The sequence below is a fragment of the Quercus suber genome, unplaced genomic scaffold (assembly GCF_002906115.3).
Source record: "Quercus suber isolate HL8 unplaced genomic scaffold, Cork oak 2.0 scaffold_108, whole genome shotgun sequence".
Classification (NCBI taxonomy): domain Eukaryota; kingdom Viridiplantae; phylum Streptophyta; class Magnoliopsida; order Fagales; family Fagaceae; genus Quercus; species Quercus suber.
Genome location: NW_027069573.1, coordinates 456,615 through 467,582, shown reverse-complemented (window position 1 = coordinate 467,582; position 10,968 = coordinate 456,615). Strand labels below are relative to the sequence as shown.

The following is a 10,968-nucleotide window of genomic DNA, read 5'->3' as shown; positions in this document are numbered from 1 at the left end:
AAAGGAAAAAATGTTCCAAATTCAAAAGATACGCTTTAACCCTCTATTCCAAATGTTAGTTTTATTACTTGTACAGTTTTACTTAAACTAAGTGATATTTGCATGTTGCTGGAATTTTAATAGTGAGGTTGTGTTTGAAATTGTAACTTTTAAATCGGTATGCTGAATTATGATACTTTTTCGATTACTAATATTGTTTGGTTCCTTAGCATAATGGTTAAAACTTAAAAGCTATATGGGCTAGGTCATATGAATATGTTTGTTCTATTCTCTGCCCTGTACAACACTGTCAACACTTCAAAAAAAAAAAATATATATATATATATATATATATAACATTATGAATATGTTTGTTCTATTCTCTGCCCTGTACAACACTGTCAACACTTCAAAAAAAAAAAATATATATATATATATATATATATAACATTGGTTACACATTTTTGGATTGAATATTTACTTTAGGATGTTGATTATAATGAGAAGAATTTTGTGTAAAAGGTCACCATTTTTGAACTTTACCATTGGGCTCAAATATTGGAAAAAATATTTCTTATAGGACCTTTAATCCTTCCTTAACAATTGTAGCTGCACTTGCCTATACTAAAATTTTCGACTTTTTGAATCAAATTGTTTTCTTCTAAAAGCCTGTGCAGCTATTACCCAATCCATTAAGTATCATTATCTTTGTTTTCATACTAAAAGTTTATGTTTTGGTAAATTTATATCTTTGTGGAGGGGAGATTAATGAAAAGTTTTTAAAATCTCATAATCAATAACTTTCTCATGCATCGCACAGGTTAGCGACTAGTTACAAATATAGACAATGTGAATTATTCTTTTTCCCAAAATAGGGATGGCTTTCTAGAACTCAAAAATTCTTTATTACTCAATATTTTAAAATCTATACGAAATCATGCACAAGGCTGGTGTATTTCATACGAATTGTGTGATCTATATTATAGAAGGGACATGCATCTTGAGACGGGAGTTAGAGGTTGCAATTTGTGTTCAAATGTGTCATTTTGATTAAGGATTTCTTAACCCTAATACAACATATTTATTAAACATTTGAGTTAAGTCGACCTGTTTATTATATATAATTTCATTGTCACCATATAGTTAGTCTTTTAAAAATTAACAAAATATATTTGCAGGTTTTGTAGAAATTAATTTATATTATTTCATAAAAATAGAAAAAAAATTTCAGTAAAAAAAAAAATTACTATTAAAGCATCAAGGAAGTATTTCAAAAAAAGAAAAAGTTTTTTCTTCTTTTGAGAACTAACAAAAATATTTGCAGGTTTTGTAGAAATTAATTTATATTATTTCATAAAAATAGAAAAATAAAATTTCAGTAAAAATTAAAAAAAAAATTACTATTAAAGCATCAAGGAAGTATTTAAAAAAAAAAAAGATTTTTTTATTTCTTCTTTTGAGAAGAGAATTTCTTAAATGTCCACTGTCCAACACTATCTTCAATCATTGAGAGATAGATTAAGTGTACGTTTGGTTTCGGCTGAATGCGTCTGCGTTTGTGTTTTGCTCCTCTTTTTTTTTTTTTTTTTTGGGCATGTGAAAATGAGACAAAACGGCTACTGTTTATGTACTGTGCATGAACAGTAGCCGAAAATTTTGACTTTTCACCTTTTCAGCACAAATTTTACTGTTCACGGACCTATAAATTTTACTTTTCAGTAACTTTTTCATTAAAAATGGGTCTCATAGTACTATTCACATATTTAAAAATTATTTTGCTACAGTATTTTTCAGTTTTCAGTTTTCAGCTGTATTCAAACGGACTCTAAAACATAAAAAAACAAATAGGCAGATTAGATTACCTATTTTCAGCTACAAGACTCTTGACAAGCTGTAGCATTTTTTCATCTTCCTACATTATAATTGAAAATCCTCCAACAAGTTCAAACTAGACACCACCACATCTGAAGGAGGTTGGAGATAAACAGTTGCATTCCGCTATACCAAATATTTTTGCTCCTCTTTTTTTTTTTTTTTTTTTTGGGCATGTGAAAATGAGACAAAACGGCTACTGTTTATGTACTGTGCATGAACAGTAGCCGAAAATTTTGACTTTTCACCTTTTCAGCACAAATTTTACTGTTCACGGACCTATAAATTTTACTTTTCAGTAACTTTTTCATTAAAAATGGGTCTCATAGTACTATTCACATATTTAAAAATTATTTTGCTACAGTATTTTTCAGTTTTCAGTTTTCAGCTGTATTCAAACGGACTCTAAAACATAAAAAAACAAATAGGCAGATTAGATTACCTATTTTCAGCTACAAGACTCTTGACAAGCTGTAGCATTTTTTCATCTTCCTACATTATAATTGAAAATCCTCCAACAAGTTCAAACTAGACACCACCACATCTGAAGGAGGTTGGAGATAAACAGTTGCATTCCGCTATACCAAATATTATAAGCAATAACAGAAAAACCCTAAAAAAATATGGCTATCAAATTCTCAATGAAAAGTTGAGAAGTGAATAATTTGGTCGAGCCCTTGTCGTACAGTTGATTCTCATAATGTGGCAAGGTTCCCTATCTGTATAACGTGGAGTCCATAGGACACTTAAAAATTATAAACGAATAAATACTTCATCACATGATGAAGGAGATATAAAATACCAATAGGTAAAGTTAATTTAGACAACATAGTTTAATCTTTTATCTCAATATAAAACTCTTCAACAAAAATCATAACCAATCAAAACATACAACTAAGAGGAAAATCGAACAATTAACAAGTCATGAAAACCAAAATCTTTATAAAAAAGGTTAACAATAAAACAACTTAATTGGCTGAGAGACTATGGGCGCAACCCGAACCATTCTATTAAAAAAGTAAACTTGAAAAATTAAGACATCTAGCATCGAATTCATTGCAATGGTGGCACAACCCAGAGTGGAGGTGCCAAATACCTGTGTTTATATTCCGGAGTATAATGCTTTTGAAAGGTTCCATTCTCCAAGCAATATATACCCATGTCAAAAGGCCCCTTCGGACGATACGTATTTTTAATTGCAAAAACGTCGATAGAATCATCTGTGAAGTATATCGAATTTGGTTGGCACCCAGGAAAATTTGAAGCCAAAATCGACATTGATTGGTTGTCGCCAACAAAGAGAGCCTCATCACCCAAGCTTTTCACCTCAACATGCTCCTCTAATGATCCCTTTGTTTGATCATTTAACAGCAATTTGTGAACCTTGAAACTTTCGGTTAGATTCTTACGCTCTTCTTCCTCTTCTTCTATTTCTTCCAAAAGCCCTTCTTTTCGTTCCATAAACCTCCGAACAACCAATAGGTCTCCCTTCATTGATTCAACAATATACTCTCTTTCAGCATATCTAAGAGTCGTGTGACAGGCACAGCCTCTTGGCACAATTATATTTGGTTTTAGTTGCTGATGAGAAGAACTATAATTCTTACTATTTACGTCAAATGACACCACCAAACCCCTAACTCCCACAGCATAGACCAAACCTCCATAAAAGGTGATATCTGTAAAGCCCGTAATATTTTCATCGAGGTAAGTCCAAGCATATTGTTGCGTTGGGTTGATGAAAGCCAACAGTTTCGAAGGAGCATAAATGACAACCACCGTATAATTGTCCTGACTTGGAGTAGGATTGTGAGACAAAATAACCTTAAGAACATTAAATTGTGGAATCTTAATGCGTTTACGGTGCTTTAAAGAGGGAAGAGTGATTTTGGTGGCTGATTTATTGAAAGGATTCAAGAGGGTTATAGCCATGTTTTCATCTACGGTGGCCAACCAACCATGGCTGAAGCCGCAGCATCTCCTAGCATAAAATACTTCTAAGTTGATATTTTTAAATATTTTTCCCTCGGTAATGCCATATAAAACTCTCCTTGTTTTATGATCATTGTTAAGGGAGAGCAATAGCATTGGAAGTGCCTTCTTTTTCTTGTTGTAGTCCTTTGCAACTAAATGCCATTGTTTACAAACACCAGCAAACCAAGCATGGTATATGGGTTCCGACAAGTTGTCCATAATCAAGCACAAAACAGGTACAGGAAGATGTGCCCAATCAGGTTGAGAACTGAAAAAAAAAAAAAATATATATATATATATATGTTTATATTACGTCAAAATGAAAGCCTTAAACTAGATGTGCCCAATCAGGTTGAGAACTGAAAAAAAAAAAAAATATATATATATATATATGTTTATATTACGTCAAAATGAAAGCCTTAAACATATGTATACGTCGAGAAAATAGAATTCTTTAAAACTAATCATAATTGGATGTATGTGCGCAAGTAGAATTAAGAGCATGCTTATATTAACACACTATTGATAAGAAGTTTTTACTAATAGTTCTTGATTTCATGAAAATTTTACATAAAACCTAAAAAAATTGGTCAAACAAGGTAGAAGATAAAATTAGGACAAAGTTTAACTACAACTTCTTTTAATAAAATTAAAATTACTACATATTTTGAAAATCTAACCGTTGAACCATTAAATTGCATGTTATTTATGCTTTTGATAAATATATCAAATTTTGTGCTAATCAAATATTATTTATAATATGATCTATAAATTTATATTTTATGCATAATTTTAAATTACAAAAACTTGTAATTTAAGTAATTTATTGATAACATAGTTATTGATATTTAATTTTCTTAAAATTTTGCAAATATGAAGGATATAAGATAAAAATGTAATCCAATAGTGGGTTTGTTAAAATTCATCTCTAATAAAAAGATATTGAGTAAGCTTGTAGTCTTAAGGCTCTTAAGATACAACTAATTTTGTAATTAAACTTTATCCATAAAATTAACACGCTTACAAAAAAATAATAATAATAAAGCAAACTTCTTTAACTATAAAATGTAAGTTGAAACAAATAGAAAATTCACCGAATTTCTATATCTTGCATAAATATGAAAAATTGACCTAATTAAATTGGATAAGTGTTAGCCTCAATAAACCTTATTGCATATATAGACAATGTGGATTATTCTATTTCCCAAAATAAGGATGGCATACTAACACTCAAAAATCCTTTATTGCCCAATATTTTAAAATCTATACTGAATCATGCACAAGGCTTGTGTATTTCATACAAATTTTATAATCTGTATTACAGAAGGGACATGCATCTTGAAACGGGAGTTTAATTAGGGGTTGCAAATTGTATTCATGTGTCAGGTTTAATTGTGTCATGTTGACACGAGTATTTGACTATATGAGTTGACATACTAACACGATAATAAACAAGTAAGCAAGTTATGATTGCTCAACCCTAACGCACATGTTTATTATTAAATGGATAAGTTGTATTGACTTCTTTATCAAATTTATAGTTATATATATATATATATAATTTCATGTATTACCATATATTTAGTCTTTTAAATAGTAACAAATAATATTTGCAGGTTTTGTAGAAATTAATTTATATTATTTCATAAAAATAGAAAAATAAAATTTCAGTAAAAATTAAAAAAAAAATATTACTATTAAACTATCAAAGAAGTATTTCCAAAAAAAAAAAAAAGTTAGTAAAAATTAAAAAAAAAAATTCTATTAAACTATCAAGAAAGTATTTCAAATATATATATATATATATATAAATATATGTTTTTTCTTCTTTTGAGAACAGAATTTCTTAAATGTCCACTGTCCAACACTATCTTCAATCACTGAGAGAGATTAAAATTAACCAAAAAAAAAAAAAAACCAAATAGGCAGATTAGATTACCTATTTTCAGGCTTAAGAACATTGGGGGACTGCATCTTGTATGATGTTCCAAACTAGTATATAACGCCAAACCTTGCAAGAACGATTGAAACCCTTTGTATTAGAAGCTCGCCAAGAAAAAAAAATTGTATTCAACAACAATCAACGGCATGAGAATAATTAATAATTGAAACACATGAAATTAGATTATACCTTGTACTTGAGAGAGTTAAGAAGATGTTGAAGCTATATATATATATATATATAGGGTATGTGGAAGAAGAGGAAGAAAAAAAAGGACATCGACTGTTTATAACAACGCATGAGAATCATTAATAACAAGTAATTGTATCCAACAACTACAACGCATGAGAATCATTAATAACAATTGAAACACATGAACGATAGATTATACCTTGTACTTGAGGGCTAAGAAGATGGTGTAGCTATATATAGAAGGTATGTGGAAGAAGAAGAAGAAGAAGACGAGAGTTTATATTAGACTGTTTAGTTTGAAGTTTTGCTCAAATCACGGGCCATCATCAAGTCCTTTTATAGATGGAGTTTGTAAACTAGAAAGAAACCCTAGTAGAGTTAAAAGGTTGTCCTTGTACACATGTAAAGGAATAAAAAAATTCAAACACCGCCTCTCCTAATTAAGTGAATCCTAAGGAGCACAGGATTTCTTGCAGCCTAAGACAATACTTGATGGTCGGTGGGTTTGAGCAAAACTTCAAACTAAACCCGTGGCCTTCTTCACGTACCGAGACGTGGAATCAGCGCTATAGCTCTGCGTCTGAAATGTGATAATAACCAGTTAGGTATGTTGTGGCTATTTCATCACTAGATAAATAGTTATAATTGTTATGATATAATTAACTATATATTAGGTCTTTCCCTAATTAACTGAGGCATTCCCAAGGTGCATTCGATCCTCAGGCTCCTTGATTGGTGGGTTCGTCCGTTTCTTAACCTCGAAGCTTAGTCCACATGTTCAGTCTAGATTAGCATGATCTCTATATCTTCCCTCCTCGGACTCAGTCCACGTGTCGGGTCTGAATTGGTGCATAAATAGCCCTTTGCCCATCCTCAGATTGGGCCTGTGAGCTCTATACTGTGTTCAGATCCTTCCCTCCCACACACACACACACATATTTAAACCAACATATTAGGATTTTTTCACGTCATATTTTTTTAAATAAATAATAAATAATTTCATATATAAACACAATCATAATAAATGCTTATTAACAATCATCATAATTATCAAATTTTTGATTTTAAACAAAAATTAAAAAAAAAATTATTTTGTACATTTAAACTTATTTAAGATCTTTCATGACTCCTAAAAAAAACCAAAGATCTTTCATGACAATCAAACCACAAAATTTAAAAATATTAAGAACTTATAGCAAATTCCTATAGAATAGTCATAAAAAAAATAAAAAAATAAAAACTCAAAATTTCAAACTCACACTATATTATGCACTGAAAATATAAACACATACATCTTTGTCAACTTCTACGGCCAAATAAGAGAAAGAAAGAAGTTTTGAGGGAATTCTGTAAGAAGAGTTGAAAGAATGAGAACCATCTCAGTCATGACCATGTTCATTGTTGGGCAACTAGTTACTACTACTTGTTGTCCATAATATCAATAGTTTGTTTAGCCTAAGGGTGTCAAATTGGCAGGTTTGGGTAGGTTTGGGATGGGCATAATTGGGTTGAGTATATAAAACCCATTTAAGTAATTGCTTTTAACCCAAATCCAATCCAACCCAATTATTATAGGTAAACCCTAACTTACCCACTTATCCAATTATCAAAATTACCAAAATACCATTAAAGTGAAAACCTTAACACTTTCTTGAATTCTCTTTTCCACTCTCTCTAGTCTCTATTCTTGGGATTAAAAAATTCTACATAAGCACATCCACGTCAACAATTATATTAAAAATTCAAATAAAAAAAATATTTTCTTTTCTTTTCTATTTTCTCTCACTTTCTTGGCAACCAAACATGCAACAAATACAAAGAAATGTTATTTCAAGCTCACTGTTGCACACCGACTTGCACCGAGAGAATATAAAGCCTACTAAGCATGGCCATGTCATCGTCGGCCTTGCTTAGAGCTCCGCGGTTGCGATTCTCATCGTTGGCGGCGCTCTCTAGGCTTTCAACAATATCATTTTCAACCTCGTCATCATAAGCGTACGCGTCATTTGCGAATCAGAAGCAGAGGTTCTTACCGACGAAGGCATTTCGATCACTAAGGTGGTCGGCAACGACATGGTGGTGCCACAGCATGAATTCAAGCTCACTACACAAAGTTCTTATACAACCCAAATCGACCTTATATTCCGTATAAATCCAAGCCAGTTGAACATGGAGGAGTACCCATCGTGGGGTTCCAGAAGCGTTGACTGCTTCGAAAAATTGGAGCAGATCAGCGAAGGCACATATGGGTATTTCTCTTTTTTTTTTTTCTTTTTTTTTTTGAATTGTCTGTTTTTGATTGCTTGGTTCTGTTTTTTTATTTGTTGAGAGAGAGAGAGAGAGAGAGAGAAGTGGTTGGAGGCCAAGAAAATGAAGGAAAATCTGGAGGCTTTTTTTTTTTTAAAAAAAAAAAAAATGGGAAGGGCTGAGTTATTGTTTTTGGGTTAAATGAGGCCCAATGGGTTTTTAATTAAAACCCAATAATCACTGGGTCTAATTAGGTTGATGCCCATTTAACCCAACTAATAATTGGGTGGGTTTGGGTGGACAAATGGGTTTGGGCTTATTTTGCCACCCCTAGTTTAGCCTAACCCTTACATTTTTTATTTTCTTTTTGTGCATCACATTTGTACTATAAACATTATACTATTTTAATTAGTTATTTTGTAATTTCGCTATGCATTAATTTTTTTTATATTTTATTATGTGTTTTGATTTAATCAGGAATTGAGTATAAGCCTACTTTTATTTTCTTTTTTGGGAAAACAGTAAGAAAGAATATAAGCCTACTTCATTGGAAACATTGCACATTTTAAAGGAAAATGTTAATGAATGTTCTAAGGACATTGATTTAGAACATGAGTAATGCTACAAATACAAACTATTTTACAACATTTTTATAAACTGTTGATATGGAAAATTCTTACAACATTTTTATTTGCAATAACTATTTGGAAAATACTAAAGCCACATTGCAGTTTGTAAAAATGTTGTAAAATAGTTTGTGTCGGAGCATTACTCTTAGAACATTACATATCAAATATTTCCTTATAAAATTTGTTGACTTGGTGTTGAAATCAAATCTTTAACATCTCTCCATTTTATTTTATAGGAGAGTTTTTAAAGATTTGATTGCGTTAGATCAAAAGACTTGATTTCCACAAGTCAACAAATTTAATAAAGTAATATTTAATATATTAGCTGGCAAGATTTTGTTTTTTGTTTTTAATAATTATTTATATATATACTAGCCTCATTACACATGCTTCGTGCATGCAATGAGTTTTATTTTTTATTTTTTATAGTGTCATAATTTTTCATTCATTTCAATTTGAGATTTACACGTTTTCTCATTAATGTTATGCATTTAGAACTACTAATACAACCAGGAGTGTCATGAAGCTAGCTTCAAAAAATAAACAAAGATTACACGTTTATTTTGTAGCCCAAAAAAAAAAAAAACTATGTTTTTATTTTATATATAATTTTTATTTTGAGAATCTAATTTATAAGTAGATAAAACAATTTGAAAATTAACAAAAGAGTTTTTTTTAGGCAATGTTTTAGTAGGAGTTAGAGTTGTATTTTTACCGGATTATCCTTTAGTTTTGTCTCTACTTAAACATAGGGGTGTAGGGGCATTTTTTAACCAAAAAAATGAGAATCCAAAGCTGGAGAAGTCTCTTAAATATTAGTAAATATATATAATCATTTGGAAACTTTATTAATGGTATGAATTTTTTTTTTATAACAATTGTAAGGACTCAATTTGGATTTAACCCTGAGTATGAATGAGTTTTCAGCCCAACAAGCCTAAACAATAAATTTGTAGAGAGTGGGTTGAAGGTTTAGGCGTTGGCAGTCGTTCACCAAGCATGAACTCTCTTTTATTAAAAAATACTTAGAGTTTATTTACAACTGGGGGGATGCTCCTCGGCCCGTGGCCGAGGTGCCCCTTTTCTTCTCCTCCTTCCTCCCCCCCTATCTTACTTTACTTGCTTTTCTTATATAGTCTTCATCTTCCTATCTCCTTCTTCCATCTGTTGATCATCCATTCGCCTTTCTTCTGGCCGTCCATCCCATCAGAGGCCTTATCAGTACTCAAGTGGTTCACTCTGATCAACGTTGCCTTGCTAAGGGGTTATATCCCCATTAATGCGGCCAGAGGGGTTAGGTGAATGCATTAAGTGTGAATGTGACAGCTTGCTCTGGGCTTGTCCCTTCCCAAAATTATTCTTAGTATGCCGAGGATGAAGAGGTCCTCGGCGTGGTTCAAAAAAGAGGCTTTCCCCAACTTAGCCTTGGATGGTCAGTCTTCCTCGGCGTCGGCCTTGGACCTACTACACGATGGGCTAAGGCTATCAGGACCACGGGCACCACAATAGCCCCTCAAAATCCTGCTGCACGTTCCCTCAGACGGGGAGGAGGGTTTTGATACCTACGGGCCCTCTAGACGAATCGCCCCACTTCGGTTCGTGCTAATGCTGGCGACTTTTCGACTGCTCGATGTTCGTTTTTTGCGTTTCAAGACTTAATGTGTGCCCACATTAAATTTTGGCGGCACCACGTTTCCCAATTTCAACGGTGTGATGGTAATTGTTCGGTGGGGATCTCCTGCTTTTATGGGCAGGCAGTTACATTTGGGGAATCTAAGGGGGAGTATAAGTACCTGTTTGAACCGCCTGGTTTCCTCATTTTCGCGCTTACAACCATTGATGCGTATGATTTGAATCTGGTTCAACTTGCACACTACCTGAAGAGAATCGTCATATTTCTGTAAGTCTTCTTCTTCCAGTGACCCCAAATTTTCCTTGATTCTATTCCTTCTTTTCTTCTTCTGGAACTTTTAGTCGTCCTTGGGGAATGGGTAAGTATAAGAAGTTGGTTGAGTCCGACGAGATGATGAACAAATTCATTGTTGACTATGGGATACCCAATAATGTGAGTTTGAAGTACTGTGAAGAAGGGGAGTGGTACATTAAGAGGAGAGAGGGTGAAGTCGTGATCCC

At 32.3% G+C, this 10,968-nt stretch overlaps 1 protein-coding gene across 1 annotated transcript; it reads right to left on the bottom strand.

Annotated features, from left to right (window-relative positions):
* Positions 1-2,904: 2,904 nt before the first annotated feature.
* On the bottom strand, positions 2,905-5,799 carry LOC136068299 (probable F-box protein At1g44080). Its single transcript, XM_065775263.1, has 2 exons — positions 5,765-5,799; positions 2,905-4,093 (listed from the first exon to the last, which is right to left on the bottom strand). Exons 1-2 carry the CDS (start codon positions 5,797-5,799, stop codon positions 2,905-2,907), a joined length of 1,224 nt encoding a protein of 407 aa, XP_065631335.1.
* Positions 5,800-10,968: the final 5,169 nt, after the last annotated feature.

Excerpts from the sequence above, each read along its gene's own strand:
- LOC136068299 (XM_065775263.1), bottom strand. The coding sequence starts at position 5,799 with ATGCAGTCCCCCAATGTTCTTAAGCCTGAAAATAG. Across the intron at positions 4,094-5,764 it reads GTTCTTAAGCCTGAAAATAG|TTCTCAACCTGATTGGGCAC; the intron begins GTAATCTAATCT and ends TTTTTTTTTCAG.